General features: G+C 51.7%; 1 protein-coding gene across 1 annotated transcript in view; it reads right to left on the bottom strand.

Annotated features, from left to right (window-relative positions):
• Window positions 1–15312, bottom strand: part of LOC310647543 (uncharacterized protein) — a gene marked incomplete at its 3' end in the record, with an annotated part of 86493 nt that extends 71181 nt beyond the window's left edge. The window contains exon 1 of the mRNA XM_083374862.1: window positions 14767–15312. Coding sequence (XP_083230988.1) covers window positions 14767–14931 — 165 coding nt within the window. The 5' untranslated portion in view covers window positions 14932–15312. The remainder of the gene's footprint in view (window positions 1–14766) is intronic.

The following is a 15312-nucleotide window of genomic DNA, read 5'->3' as shown; positions in this document are numbered from 1 at the left end:
GGAAAGATGAAGAGATGAAGAAGATTTTATTTTACTCTCAAGCTTGATGGACTTTGCTTAAAACTTAAAGTGAAAGTGCGTCACAATTGTAAGTAAAAGATGGCGGCTAAACCTCCCCCTAGAACTTTTCGGAGTGCTGGAAATTCTCCGGTGCAACAACAATCATTGCTGCAGGCGTTGCATTCTCCTGATGTATTGACATCGAAGGATCTTGAAAAACATACCCAGTTAATTTTGGAGTCAATGGGTGTTAAATTTCTACAGATGGAGGAGAAATTGGAGAAATTGGAGCAGAGAATGGAAGAAAGGATGGAACAGAAACTTAGAGAAATGAAGGTAGACATTTTGTCCTCAGTGCAAAAAGTTGCTAAATGTGTGGAGGTGCTGGATGATCAAGTGCAAGATTTGATTCAAAAGAATGCTTTATTAGAAGCAAAAGTATTGGAAATTGAAGATTTAAAAGACAAAATCGACAGTGAACAGAGCTTGGCCCAATTTTACCAGATGCAGTTTGCTGTGAGAATTAGAGGCCTAAAAGAGAATATTAAGGAAGATTTAAAGCAGCTGGTTTCTGAGGCTTTAGAGGGAGTATTGAACCATCCAGCATCTGAATTAAAACAAGGTATGGACAAAGTGTTTCGTGTGAATTCGTGGATTGCTAAACAGAGAAAGTTGCCTAGAGATGTGGTGGTTTATTTTGTAAAAAGGGAAATTAGAGATGAAGTTATACAAGCTGCCTACGATACCAAAGTTGTGATTGCTGGTCAACAAGTTTTGGTTCTAAAAGAAATTCCTCCAAAGATTTTAAAGAGAAGGAAGGATTTTATATTTCTTGTGCAAGAGCTCAAGCAAAGAGATATAAGGTTCAGATGGGAGATCCCAGCTGGGTTGAGCTTCATGTATGATGGCAAAAGGTACTGTTTGAGTAATGTGAAGCAAGCGCATGATTTTTATAATAATGTCTTGAAAGTAACCCCATCAACACTTCTGGAAGCTGCAGAGGGATCTGGAGAAGGAGAACATCAAGAGGATGAAGATGCACAGATAGACGAGAAGGGTACAGGAGGAGTTCAAGCTGCAACTCTTTTGGATGATCTTAGAGAACAGAGGGTGACGCGTGCTGCCTTAAAACGCTCAAAAAAGGAAAAAAAATAAGACCAGTAGAAATCTATGGAACTTCCACAAAATATTTATAGTTAAGTGGTAGTTGTGTTTTTTTTAAAAAAAAAAAAAAAAAAAAAGTTTTGGGATGCTATGTATGGTAATAGATTTTTTTTTTTTTTAATTTGGAATTAATGGACAACTTACTACAGAGGAAGAGGAAGAAAGTTTTGTGGGTTAATGTGGGTTAATTTGTGTAAGAACTATTTATTAATGTGCAAATGAGAATATGTTAAGGTAATAGTGAATTGTGGAAGAACATAGATGGGAATGATGCTAGTTTTCTTTTATTTTAGTTTTTTATATATATTTAGTATTATTAAGGATTGGTTTACTATATACAAGCTAGAGAGTGATGGATTTTAGAGTTTATAATTGTTAGTATATGATTGTTTATGATTGCCTTTTAGATATATACCTTGTATTTTGCTCTGGGAAGTCGGGGGGGGGGAGGGGGGAGGAGGGGAAGTGGAGGGGGGGAGGTAGGGGAGGGAGGAGGGGGAGGGGGAGGGGGGGAGATAGGGGGGAGGTAGGGAGGGGAGGAGGGAGGGGGAAGGGGGGTTTTTTTAAAGGAAAATTGTATTTTATAAAACTTTTCAATTAAAAAAAAAAAAAAAAAAAAAGAAAATGTTTTCCCCACTGGAAATTTTTGCAACACACAAGGAGGGGACACTTTCCTAAAGATCTCACAATTCAATACCAATGTTAACTTGGACTGCCAATAAAGTCCTGTCTGCGACAAAAGAGAACACAAAATTGCTTTCTCCTTTGAGCCCAAGTCTCAACGGGTGCAGGATTGATGCTACCAAGGTGCTTTTCCTTCCTCCCTTGTTCCCTCCTTCCCTCCCTTCTCATCTCTTTCCTTCCTCCGCTCAGAAAAGGATGATGGGGGTGGGGAGGTTGCAGCCACAAGGCTTCCCTTTCACCAGGACCAGCCCCGCCCACCCACGAGGGATAGCAAATTGGACCAGAATTGGTTTCTACGACAGGGACCTTTTGCTTCAATCTGATGAAGTTGAGGATCTTTCCTTCCTAAGTGACCCAGTTGGAGCAGCTCAGACACCTAGATTCTGCCACAGCACACTTGTTCCAATTAGAAGATCATTTAAAGGAAACTTATTAATCTCACAAGGAGGTTTCCCTTAATGAAAAGAGGAGCAAATGACACATACAGAAGAAAAAGTACAAAAGAACAGTTCATTGGATGGAAGAAATCCTGTTACATCAGAAATGTGGACAGTAAGTGAAAAATCCCATAATAACACAACCATTTAAAATCATTGTATTAAAAGGAGAACATTCACATGCGAAAAGGGATCCTGAGTATCATGAGCCACAGAAATCTGTTCTGAAAAGATATTTCGGCCAGCTGAAACTTTAGCATGTACAATTGAAAAAGTCCTTTGCTATTCAGCCTGAGAGAGTGCCTTGTTTTGCAGTTAGAAAGTCACAGGCACCTAGAATATTACAAGGTTATCATAAAAATATTAAAGTTATGAGAAAGTGCAACCAAGTGCAAGAAACCCGTTGCTTGGCCCTCAGCAAGGACTGTATTCTTGCAACACAGAGGTCTTCACAGGAGGCAAAGGTTATAAGGAGAGAAAAGGGTAAATTGACTCATTGACTCAGTAATTTATTTATTTATTTATTTATTTATTAGTTTTTATAAACCGCCCTTCTCCCGAGGGACTCGGGGCGGTGTACAGAGGAAGGAAGGTATACAGATCAACAATAAAATAATAAGAAACACTAATGAACACAAACTGGGACCCCAATTAACGCTATCATGCCAGGCCAGCCTGCTGAAACAGGAAAGTTTTTAAGTCGCGACGGAAGGTACGGAGGTCAGGGGCCATCCGGATTTCTGTTGGTAAGGTGTTCCAGAGGGCTGGCGCACCCACTGAGAATGCCCTCCCCCTGGGGGCCACCAGCCGACATTCCTTGAGCGGTGGCACCCTGAGGAGGCCCTCTCTGTGGGAGCGCACAGGACGGTGGGGTGCTGACATCGGCAGAAGGTGCTCCCGAAGGTAGTCCGGACCCATGCCATGTAGGGCTTTGTATGTCATCGTTAGCACCTTGAACTTCACACGGAAGGCAGCCGGAAGCCAGTGCAGCGCACGGAGGAGAGGTGTGATATGGGAGTATCGGGAGGCTCCCAAGAGTGTCCGTGCCGCCGCACTTTGCACCAGTTGAAGCTTCCGAGTGGATCTCAAGGGCAGCCCCATGTAGAGAGCGTTACAATAGTCTAGGCGAGATGTCACAAGGGCATGGGTGACTGTACGTAAGGAATCCAGGTCCAGATAAGGCCGTAGTTGGCGAACTAGTCGAACCCGGGAGAAGGCCCCCTTGGTCACAGCTCCAATGTGGTCTTCCAGGGAGAGCTGCGAGTCTAGGAGGACACCCAGGTTGCGGGCCCTATCAACAGGGGGAAGTAACTTGTCCCCAATGTTAAGCAGTGGGACGTTCTGAATCTCCTGGCTTGCCGGTACGTACAGCCATTCAGTCTTGTCCGGGTTCAGTTGAAGCCTGTTTCTCCCCATCCATTCCCGGACCGCTTTCAGGCAGCGGGACATCACGTCTAGGGCATCACTGATATTGTTTGGAGTTGAGATAAAAAGCTGGGTGTCATCAGCATACTGATGGTACCCTACTCCAAAACTGCGAATGATCTCACCCAGCGGTTTCATGTAGATGTTGAACAGGAGAGGCGAGAGGACCGACCCCTGAGGGACTCCGCAAGCGAGAGGCCTCGGGGTCGACCTCTGTCCCCCTGTCAGCACCGACTGCGAGCGACCCTGGAGAAAGGAGGAGAACCAACGCAGAACCGTGCCTCCCACTCCCAGTCCCCTGAGTCGTCGCAGCAAGATACCATGGTCGATGGTATCGAAAGCCGCCGAGAGGTCTAATAAGACTAGGACAGAGGAATGGCCCCTGTCCCGGGCTCTCCAGAGATCATTCATCAGAGCGACCAATGCCGTCTCCGTGCTGTAGCCCGGCCTGAAACCCGATTGGTACGGGTCTAGATAAACCGCTTCATCCAGGATCTGAGGAAGTTGGTGTGCCACCACGCTCTCAACAACCTTCGCAAGGAAGCGAAGATTGGAGACTGGACGAAAGTTATTCAAAGAGGATGGGTCCAAGGTGGGCTTCTTGAGGAGAGGTCTCACCACCGCCTCCTTCAAGGCGGTGGGGAAGTGACCCTCACTCAGAGAAGCAGAGATGACCGCTAGGAACCAGCCTCGTGTCGCCTCTCGAGCTGCATAGGCCAGCCAGGAAGGGCACGGGTCCAGTAAGCATGTGGAGGAGCTTAACCTTCTCATAATCCTGTCCACTTCCTTAGGAGTTACAGGATCAAATTCTTCCCAGATGACGTCGACAAGACCGCCCGTGTCCTGTTCGTCAGTCTCTGCCCAGTTGGAGTCCAGACCAGTTCGAATCCGAGCGATTTTATCCAGCAGATATTGACCAAATTCCTCGGCTCGACCCTGCAAGGGTTCCTCCCTCACCTCTTGGTTTAATAGGGAGCGAGTCACCCTGAACAAGGCAGCCGGGCGATTATCTGCGGACGCGATGAGGGTGGAAAAGTAGTTGGATTTTGCCACCCTTATCGCAGCGAGATAAGACCTGGTGAGGATTCTTAGTCGCAATCGGTCGGATTCGGATCGACTGGACCTCCAACGGCTCTCTAGGCCCCGTCTCCGACGCTTCATCTCCCGGAGCTCCTCGGTGAACCACGGGGCTCGCTGGGATCTGCGCCGGGTCAGAGGCCGCAAGGGTACAACTCGGTCCAGAGCCTCCGTGGCTGCCTTTTCCCAGGCTTCCACTAAGGCTTCCGCCGAGCTGTGAGCAGGGGGTGCATGCGAGTCCCTAAGCGCTGCCTGGAACTTATCAGGGTCCATTAGGCGCCTAGGGCGGTACCATCTGACTGGCACCGTGCACCCACGGTGGGGGGTGGCAAGGGGGAAGTCTAGCCGCAGGAGGTGGTGATCGGTCCATGACAGGGGCGTAACAGTTGTGGCACCCCCCCCGACATCATCACGCCACCGTCCAGACAAGAACACCAAGTCTGGGTTGTGGCCTCTCTCATGAGTCGGCCCAGAAATTATTTGCAACAGGTCCATGGCCGTCATGGAAGCCATGAACTCCCGAGCCAGTTCGGACGATCCTCCCAGGGACGGTAGATTAAAGTCGCCCAAGACCATGAGTCTTGGGAATTCAACCACCAACCCTGAGAGGACATCGAGTAGCTCGGGCAGGGCCGCCGCTGCACGATTAGGTGGTAGGTACGCCAGCAGCAGACCCAGCTGCGCCCCTGGGCCGAATCTCAGTAGGAGAGACTCACACCCGACCATCTGAGGGACGGTGGTCTCTCGCGGGCTAAGGGATTCCCTGATGATAACTGCCACTCCCCCGCCCCTCCCATGAGCCCGGGGCTGGTGCAGTACCTGGAAACCTGGCGGGCAGAGGTCAACCAGAGGAACACCCCCCTCTGGGCCCAGCCAGGTTTCCGTGATGCAGGCCAGGTCCGCATGCTCACTCTCCAAAAGGTCACGAATGAGGTGAGCTTTGTTGGCTGCGGACCTTGCATTCAGGTAGACCAGCCTCAGCATGGGAGGGTGCGCACCTTTGCTCCCGGGTCCTCCGGGGGAGAACAGAGGGTCGGAGCGTCTCACCGCCTTTACAGAGCGGAGATGACACTCCCGGTGACGATACGGCCCTCTGTCTGTGCACCTTCTGCCATTCCCCACCATCCTAGGGATGGGACGTTCGTCAGTACGCCACTGGGTGTTATCGGCGACTGGCCCTCGTTGTACGCCGTCGCGAACGGCCGTGGGCCTGGCATGCGTTATGGTGGCTGGAAGGTGTGCCTTTCCCGCGCAACCATAGTCTCCTCCCTCCCCCCTCCCTAACCCCACAAAAAACTTAGCTAAGAACTTAATCAGGGGCCTCTTGTTGGGAATGTGCTGGAGGCCCCTGACCCTGCCCGGCCATCTCTCAGAGGCCCAGTGGTTGGGCCCGTCATCAAGATTGGGTGTGATGCAGGCGGGTCGCACCCAGGAGAGTGGGGAACCCCTGAGGGCGTGCAGAGCTATGCTAGAGTATTGAACAAGCATAGTCACAGGTGGTTCCGGGAAGGCTGTCCCCTGGATGGTGAGTTTGCAGGAGGGTCGAGCCGGGTAGGTGCGTATCTGGATCGTCGCCCTGCCACTGCCACTTGGCCGGGCGAACCCCCAGAAGCAGGCCACTCATCATCCTCTCACGATGGGTTGTGTCTCTGCTTCCGGAGGTGGTCCAGAACGTACTCTGGGTGAGGCATACCCCATAGAGCTCTCACCACTATGGGGTAGCAGGTGTATGGCCCAGCCACTCTGCCACCGTGGCTAGCACCCAGGCCCGTTATGTCCTGTGGGGAGAGAATGGGCAAAGATGGGTGAGAATTGGCAGAAGGCAGGATGGAGGGATCCATTGCTTGGCGTCAGCTCCGGTGGTTCAGCCGCCCCAAACAGTTCCCTTCCTGATCCTCTGGGCGTTGTTCCCGGCCGCAGTTCCATGGCCCTTATTGGTTGGGGATCGTCCAGAGCGTGGCCTCTCAGAGGTACGGGAGTCCCTGGTGTCATGCCCCTGGTGTTGCCGTCTCCGATCTGGTCCAGCTGGTCCGCGGCGTCTCCGCTGATAACCTGGAGACGCCGCCGTCGCCCGGGAGCCGGTGGGGGGGGCCGGGGCAGAGCAGAGCCTCCGGCCACTCCTGGATGGCTGCGACGGCTGTCGTGGTCCAGGGGCGGGTCTCTCACCTCCGGCGCCGCCGATGCCTCCGCCTCCGCCACCCAGCTGGTCCAGCTGGTCCGCGGCGTCTCCGCTGATAACCTGGAGACGCCGCCGTCGCCCGGGAGCCGGTGGGGGGGCCGGGGCAGAGCAGAGCCTCCGGCCCCTCCTGGATGGCTGCGACGGCTGTCGTGGTCCAGGGGCGGGTCTCTCACCTCCGGCGCCACCGATGCCTCCGCCTCCGCCACCCAGCTGGTCCGCGGCGTCTCCGCTGATAACCTGGAGACGCCGCCGTCGCCCGGGAGCCAGTGGGGGGGGCCGGGGCAGAGCAGAGCCTCCGGCCCCTCCTGGATGGCCAGGGGGGGCCTGGAGACGCCCCGCCGCCACCGCCATCGCCGTTGCCAGCCTCCCTGGATCCATGACCAGCCTGGGGGCTTGATAAAATCGTCGCCGCAGCCGCTGCCATCCTTCCCGCCGGGGCCTCCGCCGCACAGCTGATCGGCGGAGGCGCCGCCCATGCTCGGCAGTTGACAGCGGCAGAGGCAGGGCGGAGGGTGCTGGCTCCGTTATAACGGTCGCCAGCGGCCCAGGCGGCGAGGCAGGGATGTCCTGGCACCCCTGCAGTTGTTCCGGGAGGCAGCGGGCGGCATAGTTACCCAGCTGTTTTGCCCGAAATTCTTGCCCCACCCCAGGGGACCATTGACGTCCCTGGGGGGCTCCTGGGGGGACGCCTTGCTGTTGGGGGCTACAGAGCTCTCCCCAGCGCGTCCGCCATCTTCGGAGCTGGCAAAAAAAAAAAAAAATATAACCAAGAGTGCAGTTTGTTCTCTGTGTGGAAGGAGGGAGTGTGCAAAAAGGTACGGAAGAGGCGAGAGTCCTATTTCAAGGGGAAAATTAACCCAGGAGAATGGTTTGATTTCCAGGCCCAAGGAAAGAACCGTGGGCACAATGGAAATTGCTAAGTTTCTTCAGAACATTCCAGTAGCAGCTTCTGAATCTCAAAATGAATACACTTCTACTCATAAGATTACGTACCCCTTGAAAAGTGTGTAAGATTCAAATTCAACTATTAGAAATCACAGAATAGCAGAATCATTAAACAGAGTAGCAATAAAGGGAACAGTAAAATGTTGACACACAAAGGATGAGGTGGCAAAGAATGGTAAGTGTTCACACCTTCCAAACTCTAGACAAATGGTTTTTCTCCTGTGTGAATTCTTTGATGTTTACGAAGACCACCACTTTCAGTAAAACTCTTTCCACACTGGAGGCATTTATATGCTTTCTCCCCTGAATGGATCCTTTGATGTACATAAAGGGTTCCCCTATGATTGAAACACTTTCCACACTGGAGGCATTTATACGGTTTCTGCTTTAATAAGCAGGCGAGACAGCGAGTTTATAGTTTAACTCTTTATTTAGAACCAGGCAAGAAACATAAGAACATGACATCTATTTATACTAGCAGCTGTCGGCAGTTTGACCAATCAGGGGTGAGTTCGTTCCCGCGCCGTTTGGTTCCGCCAATCGGGGCCGTCCGGTTTTGACAGCTCGGAGCTGTCATCGGTAGCGCGTGTTGAGCTGTCAGCCGGTTGGCGCCTGCGCAGTTCCGCCCGGCAGCTTTTGACAGCTGTCAAAAGCTGCCGCGGCTTTTACCTCAGCCCTGTTAACTTCTATTATAACACAACGTGTGAATACATAACAATAAGTAAATACACAACACCCCTTAACCCTCCCTCTGATTGAGTTGATGTTTCCCCAACTGTTTCTTTTTCGGGTTTCCCCATTCGAACTCTTTTAGGTAGGTGGGAGGTCTTTTAATTCTTTCGGAGCGCCGGGGGGTTGTCTCGGTTGGTTGTTCCTTTTCCCCAGGGGCTTCTAGGTCTGACTCAGGGGGCAGGGGGCATGGCTCTGAAGGTTCCGCGTCGCATGGGGCGGGGTGTTGAAATGGTATATTTTGATGGGGGGGCTTCTAGGTCTGGCTCAGGGGGCAGGGGGCATGGCTCCGAAGGTTCCGCGTCGCATGGGGCGGGGTGTTGAAATGGTATATTTTGATCGGGGGGATTTTGGCGTGCACGACTTTGCGGTAGTGCTTCTGTCAGTATTTCGTCGTTATTCCTTACCCCTATGTTTTGAGGACTGCGACGCCGAAGTTGGTCGATGTGTCTGCGGATATGGATATTATGTCCAATGTCTATGATGTATGATAGGGGGCCCATTTGTTCAATGACCACCCCCTGTGTCCATTTGTTGCCCCCCCCATAATTCCTCGCCCAGACAGCCTGCCCTGTGTTGAGAGTTCTATGTTGGAGGGGTGGTTCTGGGTCTGGGGGGGATCTGTCAGGATGTAGACGGTCTAGTCTGGTAGTTAATCTTTTGCCCCAGCGGAGCTCTGCTGGAGACTTTCCTGTAGTTGTGCATGGGGTGGTGTGCTGTGATAAAAGGAATTGAGCCAGTCTTCGGTGCCAATTGCCGGAGATGATTTTCCGCAGTGCCTCTTTGGTTGATTTCACCATCACCTCTGCCAAGCCGTTCATCGATGGGTGAAAAGGAGCCGTGGTGGTGTGCCTAATAGAGTTCGCCGTTGTGAAACTCTGGAATTCGTAGGAGGTAAATTGGGGGCCGTTATCGGAAACTATAACATCTGGAAGCCCATGTGTTGCGAGTAACCCTCTTAAAACTAGTATTGTGGCAGTTGAAGTTGTGCTAGTTACTGGTGCCACCTCTAGCCATTTCGAATAGCTATCCACGACTATTAAGAATGATTGTCCCTGGAATGGACCTGCATAATCTATATGGATACGAGACCAGGGTGTCTTTGTAGTTTCCCATCTGTGTATGGGAGCATGTGGCTGGGCGGCTCTAACAAGTTGGCAGGAATAGCAGCCGGCTACATGTGTTTCAATCTGCTTATCTAATCCTGGCCACCAGACATAGCTTCTGGCTAGAGCCTTCATTTTGACGGTCCCAGGGTGACCTTCGTGGAGGCTTTCTAACACCTTGACTCTGTGTTTGTCGGGTATGATTACCCTGCTGCCCCATAGTAGACACCCTTGATGGGTGGATAATTCCTTTTGCTTTAAAATATAAGGTTGGAATTCTGGGTCTGGGGGTGTGTATTGCCAGCCAGACGTGACATAGCCTAAGACTCTGCCTAAAATTTTGTCTGCAGCAGTAGCTGCAGAGATGTCTTTAACAGATAATGGGCATTCTGGTAGGTCTGAGATAGCCAGTATTCTTCCAGCTGGTGCTGGGTCTGGGTCGACTATTGGTTGGGGCAGTCTGCTAAGGCCATCAGCATGGCCCATGGATTTCCCTGGCTTGTATTCCAAGTTGTATGAATAGGCTGACAGAAAGGTAGACCATCTCAGGATGCGGGGAGATAATATTTGTGGTGTTAGTTTGTTTACTGTAAAAAGTCCTAACAGGGGCTTATGGTTCGTAAAAATGGTAAAGGGTCGGCCATATAGGTAGTCATGAATTTTTTTTACGCTAGCTACTATAGCTAAAGCCTCCTTGTCAATCTGAGCGTAATTACGCTCAGGTTTTGACAGCGTTCTGGAATAGAACGCTACAGGTGTCTGTGTCCCCTCTTTAGTTAAATGGCTTAGGACCGCTCCGATGCCGTAGGGGGAGGCATCTCAAGCCAGACATAAGGGCAGCTGTTCGTTATATAGGGCTACTGTTGTATTGCTGGAGAGTAAGTTTTTTAATAGATTAAAACTTTTATCATGCTCAGATGACCAAGTCCAGGGTTTGCCTTTGTCTAATAGCCTATGTAAGGGTTCAGCAATGGAGGCTTTATGAGGCAGGAAGGTATGATAAAAGTTAACTAACCCTAGGAAGGCTTGAAGTTCTTGTTTATTTTTAGGGGTTGGTGCTGTTTTAATAGCTTTAATTTTTGTTTCAGTGGGGTGAATTCCTTTAGCGTCTATTTTAAAACCTAAGAACTCTGTTGAGGGCACCCCGATGGAGCATTTGTCTCGTTTTAATTTGAGGCCAGCCTCCCTGAACCTAAGGAGCACTTTTGTTAATTTGTCAGCTAGGTCTTTTTCTGATTCCCCTGCAATTAGGACGTCGTCAAAATATGGACAGACCCCGGGGATCCCTTTAAGTGTTTTTTCCATGATTTCCTGGAAGATCCCCGGGGCTGCAGAGATGCCGAATTGAAGGCGGTTAATTTTAAATGCTCCCTTGTGGGTGACGATTGTCTGAGCTAAAGCGGTGTCAGGGTGACAGGCAGCTGTAAATACGCCTGCGCCAAGTCTAACTTGGCAAATATGGCGCCTGACTTAATGGCCGCGAGGATGTCTTTGACAGCCGGGACCGGGTAGGCATGTGCATTTAATGCGAGGTTGAGGGTCGCTTTATAATCGGCACATAATCTTATTTGGCCATTTGGCTTAACTGGGGTCACTATGGGTGTCTCCCACTCAGCCCCTTCTACCGGTTCTAGGACTCCTAAGATAGTTAATCGGTCTAGCTCAGCTTCTATTTTTTCCCTCAAGGCGAAGGGAACTCTTCTTGCCTTGATTCTGACAGGCATTACATTCGGGTTTAGTTTAAGTGATACGGGCGGTCCAGTGTATTTCCCTAGCGAGCTGTCAAAGACGTCTGCGAATTGAAGGCAGACGGATTCTAAATTTGACAGCTGAATGGCGTTGACACCTGTCAACGCTATTCCTAGTGCCTCAAACCAGTCTAGTCCTAGCAGGCTGATTCTGTTTTCTTGGGTCACAAGAATAGGGAGGGATCCTTTAAATTGTTTGAACTCCACAGGGACGGACGCCTTTCCCCGGAGTTTAATGGGCGTTTTCTGGAAGTCAGCTAGGCGGAGTTTGGTGGGTCGAAGGGCGGGCCGTTTTCTACTTTGGTTACAAATGTCCCTGTAGGTTTGCCACGAAATGAGTGAGACGGAGGACCCAGAGTCCACTTCCATCTCACAGGGGATTCCATGAATTAGAACGTCCACCTTGACTTTGGGCTTAAGGGTGCTGTGGACTGTGTATTCCCCCGCCCTTCCCCTCACATTAAGCACTAAGGACTGTGCCTGGCTCTGGGTGTGTGTTGGCTCATACCTGCGGTTGTCACCTCCAGTTCATGCAGATTTTCTCGACTCCGGCTGCGGCACACGGCTTTGAGGTGACCTGTCTTTCCGCACCCATGGCATTTGGCACTGCGGAACCGGCACGTTGCTCTCGGGTGGCTTCCGCCGCAGCTGGCACACTTAGCCCTGTTTGGCTGGAAGTTAGCGCCCCTCGGATTGTTGGCAGGCCCCCCTCGGTAGTTGCGTTGCAGCCTGAGCTTTTCGAACCGCCGCTGTACCGCGTCGATGTCCATGGAGACGTCGTCATCTTCGGGACCGCTGAACCCGCCGTCCTCCTGGTGCACGGACCCACTGGGCCCGCTGTCAGGTGAACATCGGTTGTCGCCGTGGCAGTCCTCGTATGCGATGACTTCCCTCGCCACATTGGTCATTGTCATTTCTGGCTTGGCGATCAGCTTCTTCCTCAGCCGTTCGTCTTTGAGCCCTATGACGATCTGGTCCCGGATTCGGTCTTCTATGTCCGGGAACCGACACCGTCGCGCGGCGTGTCTGACCCGAGTTATGAAGTCATTTGCTGGCTTGTCAGGAAGCTGTAGTTTTCGGGCGAAGTTTACTCTCCAGAAGAGTTCTGACTTGATGGGCATGAAGTATTTGCTCAGCCCCTCGGTCAGGTCGGCGTAGGAGATAGTGGCGATCGGCTCAGGGGTGAAGATTCCCACAGCGGCATCATATACGGCGGGCCCGCTGAGCCAGAGGAGGGCGGCTGCCTTGGCCCAGTCGTCCGTAATCTTCTTAACCACCAGGTATCCTTCTACCTGGCCCAGATGAGACTCCCAGCCTTCTGGGTGGCGGGTATTGAATTCTCGAATGTGGCCATGGTTCGTCATGCTGTCTGTAACTGTGGGTGCCGCTGCTTGCGTGGAAGGGAAGTTCGGCTTCCGAGTGACTTCAGCGAGTGACCAGCTCAGCTAAGGGAAAAAATCTCTTCTCCCCTTAGGTAGTGACTTCAGCTTAGGCAAGCAGGCATCCCACCCTCGTCGCCAGTGCTTTAATAAGCAGGCGAGACAGCGAGTTAATAGTTTAACTCTTTATTTAGAACCAGGCAAGAAACATAAGAACATGACATCTATTTATACTGGCAGCTGTCGGCAGTTTGACCAATCAGGGGTGAGTTCGTTCCCGCGCCGTTTGGTTCCGCCAATCGGGGCCGTCCGGTTTTGACAGCTCGGAGCTGTCATCGGTAGCGCGTGTTGAGCTGTCAGCCGGTTGGCGCCTGCGCAGTTCCGCCCGGCAGCTTTTGACAGCTGTCAAAAGCTGCCGCGGCTTTTACCTCAGCCCTGTTAACTTCTATTATAACACAACGTGTGAATACATAACAATAAGTAAATACACAACAGTTTCTCTCCTGAATGGATCCTTTGATGTACATAAATGTTTCCCCTGTGACCAAAGCTCTTTCCACATTCCAGGCATTTATGTGGTTTTTCTCCTGTGTGGATCCTTTGATGCACACAAAGGGTGGACCTCCGATCAAAGCTCTTTCCACACTCCAGGCATTTATATGGTTTTTCACCTGAGTGGATCTTTTGATGTCTATAAAGGGTGCTCCTCCGACTGAAGTTCTTTGCACACTCCAGGCATTTATGCTGTGTCTGTCCTGAGTGGATTCTTTGATGAACACGAAAGGTGCTCCTATCCCTAAATCTCTTTCCACACTCAAAGCATTCATAAGGTTTTTCTCCAGTGTGGATCCTTTGATGAATACGAAGGTGTCCACTATCAGAAAAGCTCTTTCCACACTCCAGACATTCATAAGGTTTTTCTCCTGTGTGGATCCTTTGATGTATATAAAGGCTGTTCCTCCGACTGAAGCTCTTTCTACACTCTGTGCATTTATTCGGTTTTTCTCCAGTGTGGATCCTTTGATGTGTACGGAGATGTCCCATCCGAGTGAAGCTCTTTCCACACTCTGCGCATTCATATGGTTTTTCTCCAGTGTGGATCCTTTGATGATTACGGAGGTTTCCACTATCAGAAAAGCTCTTTCCACACTCCAGACATTCATATGGTTTTTCTCCTGAGTGGATTCTTTGATGTCTATAAAGGCTGCTCCTCCGACTGAAGCTCTTTCCACGCTCTGTGCATTTATTCAGTTTCTTTCCTGTGTGGATCCTTTGATGTCTATAAAGGTTTCCCCTCAGACTGAAGCTCTTTCTACATTCCAGGCATTCATACGGTCTCTCTCCAGTATGGATTCTTAGATGCTTTTTAAGAGCTTCATTTGATTTGGAGGATTTTCCACATTCCGGGCACTGATATTTCTCTCCTCCCTCCTGGATTCTGTGGCGTTTCCCGAGTTTCCCGCCTCTTCTGAGGGACCCTCCGCCCTCCAGGCCCGTCTCGGGGTCTCCGCCCGTTTCCTGCTCCCCGGTTCGCCCTCCAGGTGGCCTCCTTTCACGGAGTCCCCATCGGCTCATCCCTTCCGGGCCTTCCCCGCCGTCTCCTCCCGGGGCTGCTCCGCTGGGCCTCCTTCCTTCCTCCGCCGGGCTCGCCCATCCTCCTGCAGGGGGGAATAGAGATGAGGAGAGGCGGGTCACGGCTTCGTCCCTTCCCTGGAGGAGAGTCCCAGCCCCGCCCAGGGAAGAAGGCCGAAGCCTCGGCCTCTCAGTGAGACTTTCCGGGCAGGACTCCCTCCCAGCGCCCGTCCCACCAGACAGGCCTCGGCCTCCCCCCTCCCCACTTTCTCCGCCAGAGAAGAGCTCGGACTGCGACTCCCGGCATCCCTTGCCCCCTACCTGAGTCAATTCGGCCCTTCTGTAATGTTTGATACCGGAAGTGGAGGCGGGACTTCTCAGAGCGCCTGTTAGCTCTTCTTTCCATTGAATGGACCGCCTTGAGAAGTCCTTGTGCCAATCGCCGCCCTCGCCAGAGCGACCAATCAGCGTCGTCCTTCCATCCATAATCCATTTTGCGTCTGCGCAGTAGCAAAGGTTTTCTTTTGGAAGGGGAGCGAGGTGCTCCCTTTGATCTTTGGGGTCCTGTCTTCCCACCCCCCTACATCCAGACCGGTGGAGCTGAGGGGCCTGCCGGGGTTTTTTCTGACCTCCCTTCTTCCTCTGGGGGGCTCCGGCCAGGCTCCCCCCGCAACCCCCAGGCAGCCCCCCTCCCGCGAGGGGGTCAGAGCCGATGGGGAGAAGGGTGGGGGAGGCGGGAAAGCAGCCTTCCCTTATCTGGGGGGCGCCCCGAGGAGGAGGGAGCCGAGCTTTTTAAACGTTCCATTGCTAGACATCATCTCTTGCATTTCCTGGTGGTCCCCCATCCAAGCCTAAGCAAGCTTTCCT

This window comes from Vipera ursinii, assembly GCF_947247035.1.
Source record: "Vipera ursinii genome assembly, chromosome: 16".
In the NCBI taxonomy this organism is placed as follows: domain Eukaryota; kingdom Metazoa; phylum Chordata; class Lepidosauria; order Squamata; family Viperidae; genus Vipera; species Vipera ursinii.
Note: the sequence above shows the minus strand (reverse complement) of the source record. Positions and strands in the feature narration are given on the sequence as shown.